Source organism: Mustela nigripes, chromosome 18, assembly GCF_022355385.1.
Source record: "Mustela nigripes isolate SB6536 chromosome 18, MUSNIG.SB6536, whole genome shotgun sequence".
Taxonomy (NCBI): domain Eukaryota; kingdom Metazoa; phylum Chordata; class Mammalia; order Carnivora; family Mustelidae; genus Mustela; species Mustela nigripes.
Window position 1 is genome coordinate 14683556 of NC_081574.1, and position 22823 is coordinate 14706378.

Below are 22823 nucleotides of genomic sequence, written 5' to 3' on the forward strand. Positions count from 1 at the left end.
TACACCCCATGCTTTCTCACTTTTGCACTCACGAGTCTGCTTTGGGCACTCTTTCCCCAAACCCTGCAAGGGCAGTTCCCCTTCCTCATTCTTCATGTCATGACCGTAAGTGTCACCTTCTCAAAGGGACCTACTTTGACCCAACACTTAAACCAGGCCCTGTGGTCCCCTCCCCAATACACTCTCAGTTCTTCTCCGAGCGCCCATCACAATCTGAACTCATTCGATTGCTTTTTTGTGGAGGGTCTGTCCCTCTCTCTGTGTTACAAGGTGAGCCTGTTCCAGGCAAGGGTCTAGTCTGCTGCTCTCGTTGCTGTGATCCTACTGCACAGAGCCATGCCTGGTGCGCAGCTGGTGGCTAATTGTGGACTCACCCCTAACGGGTCCCTAGAGTCCTCTATGGAGACATAAGTTAGGAACGAAACAGCATCGTACAGGAGTGTAGCACACAGTACTTCCTAGTACAACCCGCAGCTGCTATGACCCCATCAGTGAGGATTTCTAGAACTTCTGAGGGATCTCATGAACCAGCGATATGCCTGTGACACAGCCTCACACACATTCTCCTCTAAAACAGAGCGGCTGGCTCTACCAGACTTGGAGTCCTTGACAGATCTGGGGTGACCAACATCGAAAAGAGCAACCAGATTTAATTTGGGATTAGCCATAAAACCAGAACAAAACTCTAGGGAGTGGTATCAGGCCCTGCTACGACAAAGAGCAATAGTAGGATAGGAATCAAAGCCATTCGTACTGACGCTTGGACGCAGAACGGGCAGGGCCGAGAATGACCTACCGACGTGTTTGGTCAGAAGTTCACGGCCGAAGGTGAACAAGAAGAAACATCCACAGCGTGAGGTTGGAAGCTCAGCTCCAGCTTCCATTCTGCTTGGTGTGTGACACTGATCACGTCCCCCGTGTGCCTAGATTTCCCCGTTGTAAAACGGGGACAGCGGCAGCATTTGGCTCCAAGGGTTGTATCGTAAAGTGGGTCATCTGGGTAAAATGCTAAGAATAGTGTCTGGCGTGTGGCAACATCGGATGCATTTTAGTTTTTCCTTTTTCCAAGGAATCGAAGAAATGAGAGGCAAAAATATTTACCAAATGCTAAATATACTCGACAACAAACAGCCTTTCTGAGTTTAGATCTAGAATGGGGGTGTGTCACCGGGGTGGGGGGGAGCGCTGCAGGGAGAGGCCGGAGGTGCTCTGAGGGCAGAGACACCCCTGGGGTTTCAGCGCTACCCTGCTCACGCCTCCTCGCCCCTTGTCAGTGGGGAGACACCTGCTCCCTGGCTGTCCCTAAGACAAGCTTAACGTACAGGAGTTCTGGACAGAAGAGAAGATTGTCTCATTCCAAGGCAGCCATGGTCTTCTGTTCCAGCTGGGTTTGAGACACAGACCACTGGGCTCTGATTAGTGGGAAGAGTGCCACTGGTTCTCTCTTGCTGTTGAACAGGGCTCGGACCCCAAACAGTGCACCATGGAAGTTAAGACTTGAAAGACATTGTTTGGGGATTAGTATCCAGAATATATAAAGAACTCCTAGAGCTCCATAAAATGCACAATCAACCCAATTTGTAAAAATAGGCAAAGGGCTTGAAGAGACACTTCTCTAAAGAAGATATACAGATGACCAGTAAGGCCAGGAAAAGATGTTCGCCCTTACTAATCATTACAGAAATGCCGAGCAAAACCACCCTGAGATAACACTTCACGCCCATTAGGATTTGTATTAACACAAACACAGAAACCAACCAGAGAGGACGTTTATAGACAGGATGTGGAGGAATAGGAACCCTGGTACTCTGCTCGTGAGGATGTCCAATGGTGCAGCCACTGGGGCCAACAGGATGGCAACTCCTCAACAAATGAAGCATGGAATTACCATATATATGACCCAGCAATTCCATTTCCAGGTACACACCCAAAAGAATTGAAAGCAGGGACTAAAACAGGTATCTGTACGCCCATGCTCAGTTATTCTCAATAGCTATTATTAATCTCAATAGTATTAATAGTAATTAGTATTAGTACCATTAATAGTTACCACTATTAATACCATTAATATTAATAGTGGTAACTATTAATGGTACTAATACTAATTACTATTAAGTAGTATTTATTAGTATTAGTAATTAGTCTTTATTAGTATTATCAGTAATTAGTGATTTCTAATAGTATTAACAGTATTAATAGTATTAATCTCAATAGCATTATTATTTTTTTAAGATTTTATTTATTTATTTGACAGACAGAGATTACAAGTAGACAGAGAGGCAGTCAGAGAGAGGAGGAAGCAGACTCCCTGCTGAGCAGAGAGCCCGATGTGGGGGGCTCGATCCCAGGACCCTGGGACCATCACCTGAGCTGAAGGCAGAGGCTTTAACCCACTGAGCCACCCAGGCACCCCAATAGTATTATTCTCAATAGCTAAAGGGTATGAACCACTTGAGTGCCCATCCCCATAAGAACAGATAAAGAGAATGCGGGCTGTGCCTACCACGGACTACTATTGAGCCTTAAAAAGGAAGGAAATCGGGTGACGGTCATGACAGAGGACAGGTATTGTGATGAGCACTGGGTGTTACATGCAGCTAATGAATCGTTGAACACTACCTCAAACACTAAGGATGTACTGCATAGTGGCTAACTGAACATAATAAAAGATCAAAGGGAATTAGTAGGAGTGTAACAAAGAGTATCTATCTATGGTCCTTCAAAGAGGCCAGAGGTTACTACTTTGAATTTATCATGAAGGAAATATGCTCTTGGCACAATAAATTGCCCTGGCACTAAATAAAATTTACTATCATAATAAAAAATAAACAAAAATGAAACAAAATAAAAAGGAAGGAAAATTCTGATCCGTGCTAAGCCATGGATGGACACGGTAAGGGAGATAACCAGTCCAAAAGACAGACACACTGTAGGATTTACCTGCAAGGGAATTCACAGAGACAGTGAGGATAACAGTGGTTGCCAGGGGCTGGAGGGGGGGGGGGCAGGGAATGGAAGTTAGTGGTTAATGAGCAGAGTTTTCCATTCACAGGATAAAGTGTTCTGTGGACAGAAGGGGCTGATGGTTGGACATCAACATGCATGCACTTAATGCCTCCAAACTGGGTTCTTAAAAAATAATTAAGATGAGGGGCGCCTGGGTGTCTCCGTCAATTAAGCATCTGCCCTTGGCTTGGGTCATGATATCAGGGTCCTGCGATCAGGTCCCGCGTGGGGCTCCCTGCTCAGCGGGGAGTCTGCTTCTTCCCCTCCATCTGCCCCCCGCCCCTCACTCATGCTCTCTCTCTCACATCAACAAATAAAATCTTAAAAAAAAGTAATTAAGATGATACCTGTTATGTGTGTTTTACCACTTTTTTTTAAAAAAAGGATAAAACCCAGCATGAACCTCAACCTCATCCCAGGAGAAGCTTTGTTCAAAATTGCAAGCATTTGTTCACAGGAGATTAAATGAACGTCTACTGGTTTGCAGGCTGTGTTGGGCACTAAGGGAGGGAAAAGAAAGGTTGTGCCCAGTGGGAAGACATCACACTTCCCTCAGCTCAGGGGAAGAGGGAGAGAAGAGGAGACAATTATTAACTCAAATGAAAGGCAGAATGGCTCACCAGAGATATGTGAACAGGCCTTAAGTTTTAGAGGAAAAAAACCGAACATCTCCACACCAAACAGGAGATTTAGGGGAGGGAGGCAGATTTCAACACCGCAGACTACCTAAGAAACCGGGACTGACTGGCGAACACCTACAGGAGAGGAAATCTTGACGATGATAGCGTAGCGTGGAGACCAGAGGAAAAGGAGAGAGAACAGGTTGGCTGCTGCAATTGAGACATCTTCTAGAACAGTGCTTAGTAAGAGAACTACTAAAATACACAGAATTAAATCCCCCACAGAACCACCAACTACAGCCAATGTCTCCGGAAACAGAGCTTCCCGGCAAAGAATTTGCATTTCCAAGAATATTCGTATTATGCACACCATGGTTTTCTTCCGTGCAACGTAGCAGGGCAGTTGCCAGAGAACCCTGAGGTTCCGGGTCACCCTATGGGGGTGTCAGGGAAGCCGCGGGAGGACGGGTCTGTGGCCCAGGGTCCTTCCCGCTCGGTGCCTGCGCGCACCCAAGCCCGCGCCCTGACAGGAAAAGAGAAGCCTTCACTCCCTTGAAATGCAGAAATATTTATTTTGGTTTCCTTCATTGTTTTTTGGAAATTCTGTTTTGGTTTATAAAACATAGAAATAGCCAACACTTAAAAGCAAACATTCAAAACCCCAAGGTGACAAATTATTGACTTTTTGTGCAATGAAGAACACACGGATGAAGTTAGGCTACCCAATAGTGTTACTACGGTGACAACCCTTCAGTGCCAACCCTGTCGTGCTCAGGTAAGACACAGACTCTCACAAACCCCAAACCAGCTGCTTTCAGTGTGTACAGGACAAACCTCATTCGGTCACACGTGGCAAAGACTTGCAGCAAAGTGAAATGCAGCTAACTTCCAAATTAACTTTTAAAAGAACAAAACAAAAAAAATCCCTTGAGAAGTGAATCCCAGAAAATGAGTTTTCCAGATTTCTACACGCTAGAATTTTGGCTTGTCGAACACATTTCATAAAAATCAGGTAGCACTGTAAGAGCCTTCATTCTCACTGTCCATTTCGGTAAGTGCCCAAGCGTACTTACTCCCTTAATAGGCTTAAAGACATGCCCTGCCTGAGAATTGATCCGGGGGTGGGGAAAACCACTTAATCACAACACAATCTTTTGATATGAAAACCACATTAAAAATCCGTCGGCCATCACAAAGAATGACTGTTTCGGCGGAGATCAAGGGGAACAGTTCACTAGGCGTCACAGTTGAGCATGGTCGATCCAGGTAATTATTTCCTTCTTGAAATGCTTGTCTTCACTGCAGAGTCTGAGGCAGATTTTTTAATAACCCCTGGGAAGCGATCGGTGAGCGGGGAGGGAATCGGGTCTGGAGAAGAGGGTCTGAGAACATTCTGCGCTTGTGGGCACCGGAAGCCGTTCGCTCAGGTGAGCAGCCGTTCATCGGAGACCCGGCGCCTGTGCTGGTCTGAGCGGGATCTGTTCTCTCCTTCGCCGGGAACCTTCTGCTCCTCCGGGATCAGAGGGACCGTGGAGAAGCACGGCCGCTCTGAGACCGGGTCGGGGCGCGTGTGAGGCAGGGGTTAAGAAAGAATCTCTGGTTCACTTGTGACGTCCTCCAGCTGGGACAGTCCTTGCTTTTAAGGGACAGCTTCCCTCCAGTGCACTGTACTTTGCAGAGCAGCAGAACACCTGCAGGATTTGCAGCAAGTAGCAGACATCTCGGAAATAGCAAAGTCCTAACCCCTTAGTTAGAAAAACAGGGAGACAAAAGTTTTCACCCGTCTTTTTTTTTTTTTTTTTTTTAATACCGAGGAAGTCTCAAATAACTTAGCCCATGGATAGTTTCCCCTTGACAATTTTAAGGCTCATTTAGGAAATTGTGTATCACCATAAACACGGTCTGCAACAGGAGGTGACTGTAAGGCAGTGTTCCGTTTCCTCTAATGTTCCTATGACAAGAACCCCGAATGCACAAGTCAAACATGGGCGCTCCCTTTCCTATGCGCGCTCTAGTCAAGATGACCGCCGTGAAGGCCCGCAGCTCCAGGAGACGGCGGAGGTGGGCGGCTTCGTCCTCGCATTAAACTTTGATGGTGGAATAAAGTTCATCTATCTGTGACCTAAAATAATTCCGAAGTTCGGGCCGTTTTGCCTTCATCGTTGGGGTCAGGAGGCCGTTGTCGATGGAAAACAGTTCAGGGTGAAGACTAATGCCTTTGACCTGCAAATAAATGAGGCCATTAAAGCAAACCTAGGGCCGACGGAACCCAGGCCTTAAAGCACGTTGGTCGGAAAGGATGGACACCCTGTGGCCGTCCAGTCCCTCCTGGGCCTCAGGCCAGCGGCTCGCTCAACACGGGGCAGGAGCTGCTCCCAGGACAGGCCCCAGGCTTGGATCCTGACCTCCGGGGAAAGAGCATGCCTGCCCTTGGTTATAGAAATCCCTCCCCGGGCCAAAGCTTGCCCTTTGTCATTCCTCGTGGGTTTCTTGAGGTCCTCTTGTGCTCCATACTTATTCATACAAAATCCTCAGGTCAGAGATGGGTTTTGTAGGGGTGCAGGCTCCATGACGCCAATCTTACCTGTTCAAATGGCTTCAGGCCAGAATCCTTCCCAAGCCTCACCATGTCCTCCAGGATGGCTTTTCTGACATCCTAGGAAGGTGAGAGAACGACAAGCTTGCTGTGTTGGCATCTCTGAAGGCACGCCCTGTGCCAAGCCAAGGTCCGAGGAAGCCGACCGCCCAACTCCCGAGCCGTACCTTGTTCCGGCACAGTTCTTCAAAGGCACCTGCGAATCCTTTCTTTTGGGCCCAGGGACGTAATGTCTCAGCATCTGGTACCACAATTGCTATGAGAAATGCCTTTAACACAGACGAGTGAGTTATTAGGTGGCTTGATCCAGATGTTCTGAAATAACAATTCTTTGTCACTCTGCATGAAACCTGGGACGATCTGACGGAAGTTACAGACCCTCCCTTCAGAACATATTATCAGCCCCAGGAGTCTACTGCGCCCAGGTTAAGAGCTCCCAGCTCTAAAATACAGATGGCATCAGAAATTTTTCAATTAAATATCTTAAAAAGGACCCCTGGGAATCAAAATCTAACGAAACCCTAATTTTTTACTTTTGTGCGCAAGCGCGTGCGCGCGTGTGTGTGTGCATGTATACAGTTTAATAAAACAGGGTCAAATAAGCAGTGAGACCATAGACATCAAGTAACTTAAAAAAGAGAGAAAAAAATTTATATAGATTCATTTTTTTAGATCTCCAACACCGCATTTTTTACGATTTAGTAACAATAAAAGCAAATAAAAGTCGACGGTATGTTAAGATTATAGGTCAAAGGGAGATGCCTGGGTGGTTCAGTGGGTTAAGCCTCTGCCTTCAGCTCAGGTCATGGTCCCAGGGTCCTGGGATCGAGTCCCGCATCGGGCTCCCTGCTCAGTGGGGAATCTGCTTCTCTCTCTCCCTCTGCCTGCTGCTCCCCCTTCTTGCACTCTCTCTCTGTCAAATGAATAAAATCTTAAAAAAAAAAAAAAAAAAGATTCTAGGGCAAAGAAAAACAGGTATATTCTCAAAGAAAAACAGGTGCATTCCTTACAAGATAATATTCTTCAACAACTATTTAAAAGTCTCAAGATTCATAAAAAGATTAGCTTTCGGGGGACCAGGCCCTTTTCTTTTCCCTGACACCATCTACTTGATGTTTTGGCAATGAGACGTTCCGTTACGATATTGACCTTGGTTTTCAACTATACGTATTTACTGGCTCACAACCCCCACTGCTCACACACACGATTTTGGAGACACAGCACAAATACGATGGGTTTAATATGTTGAAAATTCTAAACTTTCTTATAATCAACCCATCAATATTTCCTTTCATAGTTTAAATTTAGAAGCATATTTTACGCACCCCCTAGTATCCTTATCCAGCTGCCCTTGGTATGCCAGAACACTCTAGGTGAAATAAAAATATGGGATTTAAAGAGAAAAATTTTTTTGGATGAGAAATGCCAAGCAGCAAATCCCGATAATGTTCCAGCACGTCACACGAGAAAGGCAATTCAGTCCTCACTACAGACCTTCCACTGCCCTGCAAATGCCCGGAGTTTGAGGCCCCGGCCACGCCCGTGCGCCTCGGCTCACAGCCCCGAACGCGCGTACCTGCAAGCTTTCTCCGTGGACAAACACCTGAGCGACAGGCTCACTCCGCACGTAGATGTTCTCGATCTTCTCAGGTGCTATGTATTCTCCCTGTGCCAGTTTGAATATGTGCTTTTTCCTGTCGATGATCTTCAAGGTACCGTTCTGTATACGAGAGGGTGGGGAGGGGGGTGCTGTCAGGGGGAGGGTGGGAGGGGCGGGGGGGCTCACTCCTGGGCCCTGGGGCAGGTCCATCAGGCCCACGCTGGGACTGTGGGAAGGATACAACCCCTGCACCGGACATGCCAAATGCCCCCGTGTCCCCTCTGGTTGTCAAAACCCACCCCCGGGGGCCTTCCTGTGGTTCCAAAAGTCGGCTGCAGGGAAGTTTCTCTGGTTCTGGCACATTGGTCCCGCACCACGTCCCCAAGAAGCAGACTGAGGTCAAGGTGATGATGAAATGTGTTCCCAAGAGCCCAAGCCAGAACTGGACTGACGCTTAATCCCTCTTGAACTTGAAAGAAGGGACTTAATGTATTTCGGAGCACCTTGGTATTCTGAAGTCTGAATTAGCTGGGTGGGGAGGGGGAGCATTTTTCAAATCCGTAAAAATTTCCGGGAGTCTCATGCACCTTAAATCTACAAGAATGGGACGATGCAATGATAAAATCATGCAATGATAAAACTGGCCTACGCCACTTCTGTAATAGCAGTTCAACACGGGGACAACTTAGAAGAAGCAATTCCGAACTGGTCCCGGCCAGCCAAACTGGTCAAACCCACGGTTGTGGTTTCTTAAAGCTCTTTTCCTTCCTCTGATGGACCCCGGCATTTGTCTACAGTAATAATTCTGAGACTACATTCAAAGACGTTGGCCTAACCTGTGGGACACTTACCCTCTTTTTAAGGGGAGGGCAAGCCTAAGAAACACACACACTCGCAACTTCTTGCCCACCACACCTCCTTCCTGGCCATTGACCACAATGTACCCTGTACCTTCTGGAACTAAGGCCTTCACGTGGAGGCCCAGCACTGATACAGAAAAAGCCATACACCGTTCTCTCTGGATTTCGAATGGGAAGCAGCCATCAGAATTGATGTCACGCATCAAAACCAAACATACTCGCTACATTTCAAGTGAAAACCCACCCAGGCACGCTAGGAGTATAAAGTTGTTCCCTGCAGGAGATGGAAGAGTCTCCCTGCTACCCGCCTCTGCAGGGAAGGGGAACGTGAGGTCGCACAACAGCCATGGGCAGAAGAAAAGTATCTGCGCACGGGGGAGGGGAGAGCTTACCGGAAGCCACTTTCCAATGTCCCCCGTGTGTAACCAGCCGTCTTTGTCCAGCACTTCCGCTGTTTTTGCTGGGTCCTTCAGGTAGCCTTTAAATACATTTGGCCCTTTCACACACACCTGAAGAGAGAAAGATCGGGAGCGAGGGTGGTTGGGCGGAAGTGGAGGGCGGGGGCCGAAAGTTCCGGTTAGGACTCAGGTAGGCATCGGAGACTGAATGTACAGCCCAGTGCCCTCCGCCCACACAGACTTGTGACTGTATTTAGCAGCTAAGAGATGAGATCTTCAGAGTTCTCAACACAAGGGGAAAAAAAAATGATTTTCCTTGTATCTCTGTGAGATGATGGACTATGAAGGAGACTTATTGTGGGGAGTAATCACTCCACCACTGATGGACGTAAATCATTATGACGTTTACTCTCAACGCATACAGTGTGTATGTCAGTGACATCTTGAGAGAACTGTGGGGGACAAAGGTGATCTGTTAAGAGCATTTACGGGGGGGGGGGGTATTCTATGGAGAAAATGTGTGTGTGTGTGTGTGTGTGTGTGTTACGTATCTCAACCTTTAGTGAGAAGCCCCGAATTCCATGATCCAGAGGGAGCTAGCAGGGAACCACACTGGGACCCTGGAGGTTCATCCAATGCCTCTGGTCCCCTTACCCTAACGACATCAGTCACAGTCAAGCTATAGGGCTGATGACTGCCTGAGGTTCCGGCTCAAAGCCCCCAAGAGGAGGAAATCACTCTGAAGTCATCAGGCTTTCCTTCCACTAGCCAGTGGCTCACTAATAGGCCTCCAGGGCCCTGAGTTGTCAGAAACTATGCTCCAGGCCTTCGGGCACAGGAGCCTTTGCGCGGTCTCGAGCCCAAGTCCCTGCGGTGTCTGGCGGAAGAGACATGCATGGTACCCTCCCACATAAGGGTACCTTCAAAGAGAAGCCTATTTGATCCAGGATCACCAAGAACATCAAGCTCGGTGGCCTTACGTGACACTGCCGGCAAGCGGCCGAACTATCGGGGGAATGGCAGTGTGGGTGAATGACTTGCGAGGGGTGGGCGGGGGGGCCACTCACCTCGCCCTCGCCCTTGGAAGCCAAGTAGTTCATCTCTTCCACGTCCACGAGTTTTATAAGGTTGCAAGGCATTGGGGCGCCAACATGGCCTGCGTGGTAAATAAAAGAATGATCATTCCCAGGAGGACTCCTACTATCTTTAAGCCAAATGACTTTTCTGGCCAACAGGCCCGCTCAGGAGGAGAACAGCTGGTGTAAATGTCTGTCTGCAGCGACGACAATCCGTCTCCCCGGTAAATGAGCACAGACAGTGTATTTCCAGAATAGAGACAAACATTCATAAGTCTCTTAGGACCTTTCCCCAGTTTGAGGCCCCAAGTTATTTTTTCAGAGTAGAAGTACTCGGGCTGTGGACTGTGAGGGCTTCTACAAATTCCTGGAAGCAAGCGTTCCGAAACCTTTACCAGGTTCCTATGATCTGACGGCCTGTGCTCACTGATTGCCCCGTCTCCCTCACTCAGACTTCTCTACTCCCTACTTCCTCTGAGAGGAGAAAACACACAGCTTTGGCGACTGGATTACTCTCTCGACGTCACCTGGTTCTGACCAAGATGGTCTTCACTTCCTTAAGTACAGGGGAACACGTTTTAGATTTAAGTTTATTAAGACAGGATGGCGGGGGGGCTGGGGGGCTCAGTCGGTTGGGCATCTGCCCTCGGCTCAGGCCATGATCCTGGGGTCCTGGGATGGAGCCCCGCATCCGGCTCCCTGCTCCTCCCTCTCTTCCTCGCTCATGCTCTCTCCATCTCTTTCTCTCTCTCAAATAAATAAGTAAAACCTTAAAAAATAAAAATCTCATTCTCACAGTTAACTCAACTCTCCTGCCAGAAGTTGCTAGGACTGGGTTGACTTTTTCCAAACAAACAATAGAAATGAGACGGGCTTTAAGAGCAACACAAATAATTCCTTCTATGTTTTAATAATGTCTGTGTAAAGAGATTGCTGTTCCAGATTCTCTAGTCTGGTAAGGAACCAGTGGTTAAGAATTAAACCACGAAGAAGGTTCAGAGACCGTCAGTACGAGTCCCAGCAGAATTGTGCTCCTACAGTCTGGACACAAGAGTCCAAGTTCCCAGACGGTGCTCACATTTATGCCACAGCAAACACATCAGCGGCATTGGCCTACCAGAGCGTAGAATGTACCACTGGTCAGCCTTGGGGTGGGATTCTGGCTGGGTAAGTTCCTATACACTGTTTATGTGCTTTTCCACCAACAATCACTTCCTGTCAGAGGGCCCCAAGGACTTGGGCCCCAAGGATGTTCCTGGGATGAAACCACCACCACTGCTCCACTGGGTAATTTCTGTATCTGCCTCTCCTTATGCCTTTCGGGAGAAATGACATCTTTCTTTCTCTCTGTGGGCTCAACCCCCAGCCCAGCACCCAGTGTAAACTTGAGTCAAATTTACCAGCAAATAATTTGACCCAAATCCATTCCCGGAAAGCTCTGTGAGGCCAAATGTTCTGAACCTGGTGCAAAGGGCTTTCATCCCTCAGCTGTTGGCTTCAGATTCTAGGTGAATCTCTACCACCACCTGCCTTCCGGCTGGTCCTCCAAGCACATGCGCTCTGTCACAGCAGCCCTTTTCCATGAGGATCCCTGATTTACAAGGCCATTTGCCCCAAGGCTTGATCACCCGAGACACAGAATTTCGTTGGTCAAGGGACCAAGGACAAACCCAATTCCAAGAATTCCCATCGGAATAACGAGATTCCCATAAGGAGTGTCCCACGGCTCGTACCTGCTGTCCAGTCCCCAGGCACAGTCAGGCAGCAGCCGGCGGTGCACTCGGTCTGTCCGTAGCCTTCATAAAACTGGACCAGCAAGAGACAAAACGTTAGTAAAGAGAACAGTCACGCTGTTCTGCAAAGGCACAAATCAGGACGTTCTTCTCACTCCTGAGTGATGGCTAACTGTGGCAACATGTCTCTTTTAAAAATCTGTTCAGAACTACTACGACGGCACCCAAAAATCTCCCCCCAAATCCGAAACCCTGGCCGCTGTCCACGGTCATCTTCTACTTGCCCTCCTGCAGAGAGGTGAGGGGGACACTGACATGGCCTGACAGGTCACACTGCACATGACCTGCCCAGGAAGGCACTCGCTCTGTCTGCTCATGGCTGTGCCCCACACCTATCCCGTTAGTCACCCGGTCCCTGCTGCCTCCCGGTGCCCTTCAAGGCAGGTTCTCCCCAGGGTTTGCAGGTTAGGTCCTCACTTGCAACCCATCCCCATCCCCTCAGGCCTGATGAAAGGCTAGTTTCCTGGCTGGTACTTCCCCCAGTCTGTGGTGGCCAAAGACACATTACCTCCTGCCCAGGGGACAAGACAGACACACTCCTGTCTCCAAGCAACCTGGGAATAACGTGCTCTTCCAAACCAAAGTAAGACACCCGCTTATAAGAATGCCTTTGTGGAGAAGAGAGACCTGGGCTGGCAAAAGCCGGAGATAAGGAGCAGAAGGGACGCCCACCTCACCTGACAGCCGAGCGCTGCTCTCAGAAACGTCAGCACAGTGGCGGACACCGGCGCAGCTCCTGTGATCATCAGCCTGACTTTTCCTCCCAGGCTCGACTTGCAAGGTAAAGAGAGGGGAGACAGTGAGGGGCCAATGGCTGCACGCGGGTGGGTTCCTCAAAGACCCCTTCTGGAAACCTAGTCCCCGGATCCACCAGCTCCTCTGCAGGCCGCACAGAGAACTCTCGGGTGTTTGAAAGAGGAAGGCCTGGCCGTAGATGGTTGCCCCCTGAGGCTACCCCCTTCTCTATCAACACAAGCCAACACCTCTACCTGCAGGTATTTTGAAGGAATTAGAACAAGACTGTGGTGGGCTTGGAGGTAACCACCACATCTGGGGCATTTTGGGGGACACGGTATCATTATTCCATATTCTTAATCCCACGTGCCTATAAAATGACGTCAATCATAACATACTTGTTGCAGAAAAGGAAAGCAAAATAAAAAAATTAGAAAGGCTGAGTGCATCTGGGTGATTCAGCCAGTTAAGTTCCTGACTCTTGATTTCGGCTCAGGTCATGAGCTCGGGGTTGTGAGATGGAGCCCCACGTCGGGCTCTGTGCTCAGCAGGGAGTCTGCTTGAGATTCTCTCTCTCCCTCTCCCTCTGCCCCTGCACGCCTTCTCTCTTTCTCTCAAATAAATAAATCTTTTTTAAAAAAATTACACTGATAAATCACTGAACACTACACCTGAAACTAACGATGTACTCTATATGTTGACTAATTGACTTACAGTAAAAAAATATAAAAAATAAAAAATAAAAAAATTAGAAAGGCTCCAATACCCTGAATCCTTTTCTGCCTCTCCATGTTACCATGTTGTTCAGGTTTGCATGGGATACTGAGGTTTAAGTACCGGTTTTGTCCTTAATTTTTAGAAATGTGCCTGGTTTACTAAAAACGTGCTCCTCTCTCTCAGCTTCATACCGCGCTTTAAGAAAGAGCCCTCACAGACACTCCAAAGGCCAAGTGAGTTTCCCCCGGCAGACAAGAGCTGTGAATGTGTCACCTGTATCTTGTGAAAGATCAGTCTGTCCCACAGGCTGTTGTTTCTAATGATGCCACTGCGGAGCTCTGCTTCTTTCCTCTTGGAGGCGAAGTCCAGCAGCCACCGTTTCAGCGTGGTGTTTGCCTGCCCAAAAATCTGACGGGTCAAGGAAAAAGAGAGTTACAAAATGATGGGGATGGCTCGAATCGAAAAGTCAGATAATAACAAGTGTTGGTGAAGATGTGGAGAAACTGGAGCCCTCAGCCTCTGCTGGGGGGCAGGGAGTGTAATATGGCACGGTTGCTCTGGAGAACAGACCAGTAGTTCCTTAAATGGTTAAACCCAGAAGTACCATGGGGCCCAGCAATTCTGCTCCTAGGTAAGTGCCCAAGAGAAATGAAAATGTTCATTGCATCATTATGCATAATGGCCAAAAAGTGACAACAACCCACATGCCCACCGATGCGTGAAAGGAGAAATAAAATGTGTTGTAGCCACACGGTGGGATATTACTTGGCCATTAAAAGGGATGAAGTAGGGTCACGTGCCACCACATAGATGAACCTGTGAAAGAAACCAATCACGGAAGAACACGTTACATGATTCCATTCATATGAAAGTCCGGAATAGAGAAATCTACAGATTCAACAATCAGATGCATTTGCCTGGGAGTGGAAGGGGGTAGACATCAGCTCCAGGACAGATGCAGGGTTTCTTTCTGAGGTGATAAAAATGGGCTGTGGTGATGGTTGCAGAACTCTGTGGATATACCCCAAACCTTGGAATTTTATACTTTAAATGGGTGAATTATATGGAATGTGAATTATATATCTCAGTCAAGCTGTTTTTAAAGAACCATTAAGAAAAAACACCAGAGGTTCTCATAGATCACAGAAGCCTTGCCTTACACTAAAGAACATGAAAACTACCTCATCCAAATTGACCTTGAAGACTGCTCGTGCCACACGCTGGTCTCACCCAGGATGGGTGGTCCGTGCCACAGAGACCTCCCTGCCCCAAAGGGCTGGCCGTCTCTCCAACCCTGGCTTGGCTTGTCACTTCTTTCCGTGTGGCTAAGTAAGTAATGTTAAGTGCATATGAACGTTACAATTTCTAGAACCATTTCATAGTTATAGTTCTCATGTGATGCAACTGGCAACTTTATGAGCTAGACAGCAGGGGGAGGAGGCAACAGTCCATCGTGCAGATAAGAAAATGGAGGCTCTAAAGTGTTTATGGTACAAATAATATGATCTCCCACCTTCCACCTGTATTGGGCCTTCCGGTTTACAAAGTACGTTCATGTGTTTTCTCTTCTAATCCTCACCAATGGTTCTGTGATATAAACGCATTCTGGTTTAACTGATGGATAAACCACACTTCTGCGAGACCACGTGTACAGAAGGTATCTGGCTGGCCCAATTCGAACCAAAGTCTCGGACTCCCTGTCCAGTGCTCTGTCCCCACTCTGCTGCTCCTTGGAACTTACTCGGTCAAACATCCGGTTCAGCAGTCTAGGGACCACAGGAAAGATTGTGGGTTGAAGAGTCTTGAGGTCGTCCATAAGCAGCCTGATATCTCCTTGGAAAAATCCTATTTTAGCTCCATGACACAGCATTACACACTAGCGTAGGAAAAAAAAATAACACCCATGTCTTCATCAAAGCAGGGACCACACAACATACACACAGACACACAAGGCTTCTGTTTTAGCATTTTGGAGCAGTGTCCAGAAACCACGAAGTTCCTACACGTTGGTCACTTTTCAAAAAACATTCTTGACTTCCCTGGTCATTATACAACATCAAAGTGTGGTTTTTCTCTTGATCACCCTGAAGATAAAGGAGCTGGTAAGAGACCAGACGACGTTGTTTTTAGTGATGATCATGGAGTTTCTGCTATTTCAGCTCTAGGATAAACAGCTGGTGAGTGAATGACAGGGTGTTAAGTAATCCCAGTATTTCACTTGCCTAGAAAATTTAGGCCTAATTTGTTCTCCAAACAACAACAGAGCAACTTGCAAACTTGGCTACTTGCCAAGTGTGTTCCAGTCTCATTTTTAAAAATCTGAATCTCACAAAAAAATGTCTGAAAAGCCACTGACTATGTTGCAGCTGGGACACTGGGGTGTCAAAGAGCAGAGTGGCTTAACATTCAGCTATGATCTACTCCATGGGTTTGTTCCCACACGATGCAAACCGCACCGGCAAGCCGTATGCAGTTGACCCACAGTCTGGCTGTTTTAAATTTTAAAGAGAAAGAGAGATTCAAAAGATGATGCCATGGAAGTACAAATGGTCTCAGGCTTGAAAGCAGAAACCACTAGAAAGGTACGCCCAGCCTGGTTCATGGTTTAAAAATTCAAGCTGGGCGAGGAGGGCTTTTGTCCTCGATGGCCTGCCTCCCAGGCACACATCCCAAACTGCAATTAGGCATACATGGGCCATTATCAGCCCGTCTGAGATCGCTTTGGAAACTCACAAGATCTCCTGAGGTGCACAGGAGGAGAGGTAACAGACCCAAGATGGGATCTCATGACCCTTGGTCCTTTAGGGTAAGTGCACCCTACGGGCCAGCAGCCGATCAAAGGGCCACTCGCTCTCAGTCACCTCTCGATTAGTCTCAGTCACTGACACTCAGCACAGTGCCTGGCATACAGCCGGAGCTCAATAAATATTTGTTAAATGAATGGATGGTGCCCACGGTTTTTCCTAAAGTACAGGATCCAAATTGTTGGAGAAGCGAAAGAGATGGTTGTTGTCACACAGTCGTACAAAGGGAGGCGAGGCTAAGGTCAGCTAAAGATCATCCTACTTTTCCAAGGGCACTTGGAATACTGGTGAAAAAAATGAATCGTAAGCGGACTTGTACAGTATGAACAACCCCAAGGAAAACCAGCAGATTTTTACAGAGGCAGAGGCTTCATGAAGCTTTGCAGGATGGCATTCATAAAAATTCTACCTTGACAGTTAATCTTTCTGGAATCATGCCCAGGTGCATCTCCTGCAGAAGCCTGAGCTTCCAATTTTAAAATGAATGATTAAAGTTCACGTATTCAGACCGCTCCCCCTCCTCGCAACATTTATACTCTTTTAAGTAATTAGCGCCATTTCTAAAAGGGGGCCGTGCAAACAATTCTCTCTGGGGGTGACACTCTGCCCTGAAAACTTACCTGCATCAGTTGCTCATACATGTGTGCAAGTGGTAAAAACGAAATGTGTATGTCACTGGCATTCAAGTCAAGAGATTTCTGGAAAACACAACAACTTAGCAGAACACAAACAAACAAGCAAGCGCGCGCAGAAGAACAAAACAAGGCCTACCTCTACAACTCTTTCAAACATATGGGCGAGAGGCAAGAAAGATATCAAAGTATCATCTGGGGAAGGATTGACTGTATTCTGTAAGCAAAGACACCGGCAAGCAGAGAAGCATTAAGATTCCCAGTAATATCCCATTTTTATTTCAGAGCACATGATACCTTAACACTAAGGAGAAAGCGGATGGAAATGAAAAGGCAAGGCTTTTTATGAGTGGAGGTCATTCCTCATGACAAAGGAAACCCACTCGGGATTTTAGCCCAAACAGGGAAAATTTTGCCCAAATTGGCATATTAAGGGATCATGTGCTTTAATCATTTAGTATTCCAAAGTTACTGTACCCCACTGCCCAGCAAACTCAATTCCACCATAAGTAAGAAATAAAAGGTCCATTCCAACATAACATAGCATATTATGTTGTGGGAATAGATGATCTATTCCAACATAAAATAGCATTTTATGTTATAAAGGGATAGGAGGAGGGATGATAAGAGAAACTGATTCCCAAGCTCTTTTAATTTATAGTATAAATGCATTTTGAGTATTTTAGTTTGATCAAGATCTTTACCTGAGTGGCCTGCTTTATACCCCATGAAAACTACATCGATTTGTTTAGTGCAAGAGCTCTCCTCTGGCTCCAACTCCTCTAAAATGCTGATTTGTGGGCGCCTGGGTGGCTCAGTGGGTTAAGCCGCTGTCTTCGGCTCAGGTCATGATCTCAGGGTCCTGGGATCGAGTCCCGCTCTCTGCTCAGCAGGGAGCCTATTTCCTCCCCTCTCTCTCTCTCTGCCTGCCTCTCTACCTACTTGTGATCTCTCTCTGTCAAATAAATAAATAAAATCTTTTAAAAAAATAAATAAATAAAAAATAAAATGCTGATTTGTGATAGAGTTCTGCATCGAGGCTAAGCTGGACATCTGGTTTCCATTGCAAGGCTAAGGCTAAGAATGGTCTTTACTTAGGACCAGGCATAGTGAGGGTTTTACGGGGAATATTCATGTTATTCATGTGTAAGGAATTCTGGCCAAAGTAAGAGATGACCTCCAGCAGCTGCCACCATGCCAGTCAGGTGCCTATGCAACTGCCCCCAGGCCATGCCCAACCCCTACCAGTGCGGAGCAAATCCATTGGCTGATCCTGCCACAATCTTAGATTAATTTTATTCCAGTGTGATCTGCATCCCAACTAGTTCATCTCAGGAGGTAACTGTTTATATAATGAGAAATCAGATTCTATAATTTTTATACTTTTCAATTTTTGATCTGGCACTCAAAAGAAAATGTGCATTAGCAAGATTAGAAGTTTTACAAAGTTGAGAATGCCCTTGATCGTATCATTAATTTTAAACCAAGTTTGTAATCATTTGCCTCAGTGAGCCAGGAGTGTATTTTAAGTTTTCTTCAAAGGCTAGTTAGGAAATAAAAATTCTACTTGGGTGAGGTGCTAAATGTTGAATTGTTTATGAAATATATGCCCCCAAAATAGGTATTTGGGACTAAGAAAGTGTGGGTGTAGGCAGGAGGGAGCTAGGCCTTCCGTAGCCACCAAAGACATGTACTCCCCAAAACCATTAAGCATGGGGGCTCCGGTCATGAAAATTAGGGCTCACAGAAGAACCCTCTCAGACACTGTTACGAGGGAAAGGCATTATATTGTTTGAGAAGGACTTTTAAAACTCAAGTTTGAAATATATCCTTGGTGCTTGGACCGAATTGTATCACCCCTCTGCCCAAATTCATGTTTAAGTCCTAATCCCCCATGTGATTGGATTTGGGGATGGAGCCCTTGGGGAGGTAATTCAGGTAAAATGAGATCATGGGGTGGGGGACCTGATCCAACAGGCAGGTGTCCTTGCAAGCAGAGGAAGAAACAGCAGAAACCTCTCCCTCATTCTCCATGTGCACACAGAGGAAAGAGCAGGTGAGGACACAATTCTGGAGGTGGCTACCTACAGGCCAGGAAGAGAGCCCTCACCAGCAACCGAATTTGCTGATACTTTGATCATGGACTTCCAGCCTCCCGCACTGTGAGAAAATAAATATCTGTCGTTCAAGGCCCTCAGCCTGCGGGATTTGGCCACCCAGAGGACGAGGACACACTGGGGCGGGGGAGGAGCGGAGCAAACTTTAAGATGACAGGAAACACTAAAGGTCAAGGCTTTAATCTTTCTCATAAAATGGAAGTGAAGTCAACTGCAATAAGGACCCATAATTCAAAAACCTTCTGCGTCCCATTAAGATTTCATTTCTCCACTTAAATTATTTCCCCCGCACTGGAATAGTAGGTGGATAAGGGCACAAGAGAGTCAGTTCTTCTTGGTTCTGTCCCGGAAACAGTTATAGGACAGTATCCAAATAAATTTGTACCCTAAACAAGTTGTAATAACTTCTGTCTGTCAACTTAGCTTTACGGTCACACACGGGACTTGGGGGATGAGGTCCACAATGAAAATGATTTGAGGGCGGTGACCTTAGACTATATTAAAGCTCAGCTCTTAACTCTGCCTCCAATACAGCAGGGGCCTGACACAGTGGGGCTGCCTTTCCCGCTCTCATTCTTGAGGCCTCATGCCAACCAAGGAACATGAAGGAAGATGATGATACCCCCGAAGTTTACCTCTGTGACTTTCACAAAAGCTGAACAATCGCTCACTATATTTCCATGAGTGATCAGTGCTCCTTTGGGGTTGCCTGCAGAACACACAGGAGCAAAACAAAGTTAAAGAAAGTCCACCCAAAAGTGCACGAAATTAAGGACGCCCAGAACCCTATGTAATTGGGTTATGTGCCTCTAGCATTAGGTGCACCCGGGAGAGCCAAATACAGAATGACCTTACATTCTGGAAAAATCTGCCATCCTTTACGTGAAACTTCTTATCATGAACAACCTTTACTAACACGGGTGACTTTTAGAGGGCATGTAAGAAAATGTAGGAATTTTATTTCTGGAAATCAAATGTTGGTTTGTCCCAGGAAAGGGGAATCTACCGTCCGCTCCCATAAACATCTGAGGAAGTGCACAGCACACTCAGATTCCGAGGTCAGACACAGTGACGGGGAAGAGTGCTCGAACCCCTATGTCCTCTGCTTTTGGTCCATCTGTAGCTCAACTAAGTCCCACATCACCTGCCATCCAAGAAAGGGGGTGTGGGGGGGACACACCTCCAGACACTGCTCAGAAGCGACTGCATTTCAAAACTTACCTGTCGTCCCGCTGGTGAAACAAATGACTGCAAGGTCTTCAGGTGCCGGAGGCTACAGGACATTTAAAAACAAAAACAAAAACCAAAAAGAAACCACACACAACCAAGGTGGTGTAAGTCAGAACCGAAAAGAAAACTACAAGCCATAAGCTAACCCCCAAGATCTGTACTAGTCTCAGAGACAAGTAGATATTGGAAGAGCTGAAGCAAGGGGCTGACTGGATGAACTTACCTTGGGCCTCTGTCTGTTGGCTCTTCCCAGGTCCTAAAGGAGAAGAGAAAAAAAAATCCTAAATGGGAACATTTTCTAAAAGTAAAGAAGGTGACATCCAGTCACTCCAAGCCGACCTCACCGTGGGATTCACTTATCACTGGCCCAAAGACAGTAGACATTTCAAATGAAAGAAATGGGCAATTTTAACCAACCTAAAGTGATATATTTAGGCATCGTCTTCAGACGCCATTTTCCAGTTGTCTTCGCTCATAAATAAAACCGTATAAATGGTATGAGGACTAGTCTTTCAAATAGGATTTACTCAAAAGAGAGGAATTAGAGTCTTTGACCGTGGATTTCTTGCCTCCACTCCCACTCCCCTTTATGGTCTTTAGCAAAGCCTGGCTCTTAACCAACGTCAAACCATAATCTTAACCCAAGAACTGAAGATGTTCTGTACCCTTCCGCGGTCACCCAATTCTGGGTAACTGGCATCTTCTTCAGTCTAGAGAGAATAATCCATCTCTCGTAGACGAAATGCTAGAGGCTCAAATAGCTGTACTCCACACATGGACTGGATTAAAAAAAATAAAGATTTTGGAACCTCCAATTACAAAACAGTCCTCTCGAATGGTCATAAAGAGTGGCAGGTTTGTTTCCGAAGGGTGCATTTCCCAGCAGCTAGCACCCGTCACTGCCAGGGGTCATTTGGATGTTGTTCAGTTCACTGCACACAGGTATCTCGGTGGCCACTTTAATTAGTTATTAATTTCTCTAATGAGCCATTTATATTCTTTTCCTATTAAAACTGAATGGCCTGAATGAACATATGGAGTGAGCATGCCTAGAATTAAGTGGAAATCTGATGAGTACGCTTAGGGTTCAGGGAGTTTCTGCCCGGCGTATGGTTTTAAACTGTTTTTAATCTTAATTACATTTTAAATTATATCAGAGACAGACCACTAATTCAAAACAGGAACAGTAAAGTCAACCAAGAGCTGAAGCAATGATAATTTCATTTTTTTCCCCAAAGGAATCTTCATTAGACACAAATCTCCATTCATCTGTTCAAAATTCTTACATAACTTCAACAGTTACATGCGATCTGACTTTTAATTTATCAGGAATAAACGTTATCCAAATGAGTGCCCTATGGGACAAGAAAGCCCAGAGCCTCAAACCTGTCTAAAGACATTATGTAGAAGAGAGTACAGCAACCATAAAAATGAAAGAGTTGTTGCCATCTTTAGGTTCCAAATGCCAAAAACAAAAACCAAAAAAACTTAAACCAGAAGAAAATCCAAATTCCAGTTAATGATTAGCATGCTAAAGTATTTAGGGGTGAAACAAGTGTAACTTAAAGAAAATGCATTAAAAAAATAGATGCAGATATGGGGGCTTAAGTGGGTAGGAGAAGAATAAACGAAACAAGATGGGATCGGGAGGGAGACAAACCATAAGTGACTCTTAATCTCACAAAACAAACTGAGGGTTGCTGGGGGGAGGGGGTTTGGGAGAAGGGGGTGGGATTATGGACATTATGTGCTTTGGTGAGTGCTGTGAAGTGTGTAAACCTGGTGATTCACAGACCTGTACCCCCTGGGGATAAAAATACATGTTTATTAAAAAAAATTTTTTTTTAAAAATAGATGCAGGAATAAATGGAGGGAGTGATGTGTAGGGGATGAAGCAAATATATTGAAACACTAGCTGTGGGATGCTTGGGGGCTGCGCAGTAGTCTACTGACCAATTCTCCCAACTTGTTTCCATGTTTGAAAATTTTCATAATAAAGTATCAAAACAAGCAAAAATTCCAAATACCAATATTTCTCTTTTTGATCCTATAAAGCTATCTGTTAATATAAACTTGATCACAGGATCAGCCACAAAGCCAGTTTTACAACCACTTCTTGGAAATTAACCTTTGGCTTACCAAATTTTTAAAGACCGAGTATGAATTACATTACACAGGGAAGTATAGAGCGCCTTTGATAAAATGAAGCCTTTGATATAAACTTCATATTACAATCTTCATTTACCTAAATTTTTTCATCTTAAAATTACTAAATCGTAGAGGCATCGAAAAACACACCAAATTCCTGTGTGTGCACGTTTGTGTGGTGGGGTCACGGAGAAAGAGGAAAGCTGGAAACGATAGCATTATTGTGAGCGGCAATCACAAGGGCAGAAGCAAACGCGTGAGAACGCTCGGTAAAGAGCCAGCTTGCCCCATTGAACAGTACGGCATATGCGTTCTTATAGACTCAGCTTCTCTGCTACTGTGTGTGTACGTTTGTGTGTAAATATGTACACGTATAAGGACTCTGTTCGAACAAAGTACAGTTTCCCTATGAAGACTAAGTTCCTCCAGAAAGGTATGACACAGATCCTTGTTTGTAGCCTCCAAGGAGAACCATAAGTAAAATAAAACCC

The 22823-nt window shown here is 46.2% G+C and overlaps 1 protein-coding gene across 4 annotated transcripts in view; it reads right to left on the bottom strand.

The window, feature by feature from the left end:
* Positions 1-4178: 4178 nt before the first annotated feature.
* Positions 4179-22823, bottom strand: part of ACSL1 (acyl-CoA synthetase long chain family member 1) — a 64580-nt gene continuing 45935 nt past the window's right edge. For 3 of the 4 annotated variants that reach the window (XM_059384350.1, XM_059384354.1, XM_059384352.1), the window contains exons 8-21: positions 20408-20440; positions 20176-20227; positions 19590-19663; positions 16826-16903; positions 15143-15277; positions 13675-13809; positions 12627-12722; positions 11890-11962; positions 10148-10236; positions 9075-9191; positions 7799-7942; positions 6390-6491; positions 6211-6282; positions 4179-5849 (exon numbers count right to left, since the gene is read on the bottom strand). In XM_059384350.1, the coding sequence (XP_059240333.1) occupies positions 5709-5849; positions 6211-6282; positions 6390-6491; positions 7799-7942; positions 9075-9191; positions 10148-10236; positions 11890-11962; positions 12627-12722; positions 13675-13809; positions 15143-15277; positions 16826-16903; positions 19590-19663; positions 20176-20227; positions 20408-20440 (1341 nt within the window). In that variant the 3' untranslated portion in view covers positions 4179-5708. Of the gene's footprint in view, positions 5850-6210; positions 6283-6389; positions 6492-7798; positions 7943-9074; positions 9192-10147; positions 10237-11889; positions 11963-12626; positions 12723-13674; positions 13810-15142; positions 15278-16825; positions 16904-16976; positions 17055-19589; positions 19664-20175; positions 20228-20407; positions 20441-22823 lie in introns of all 4 variants that reach the window. The other variant, XM_059384351.1, reaches the window with a different exon arrangement.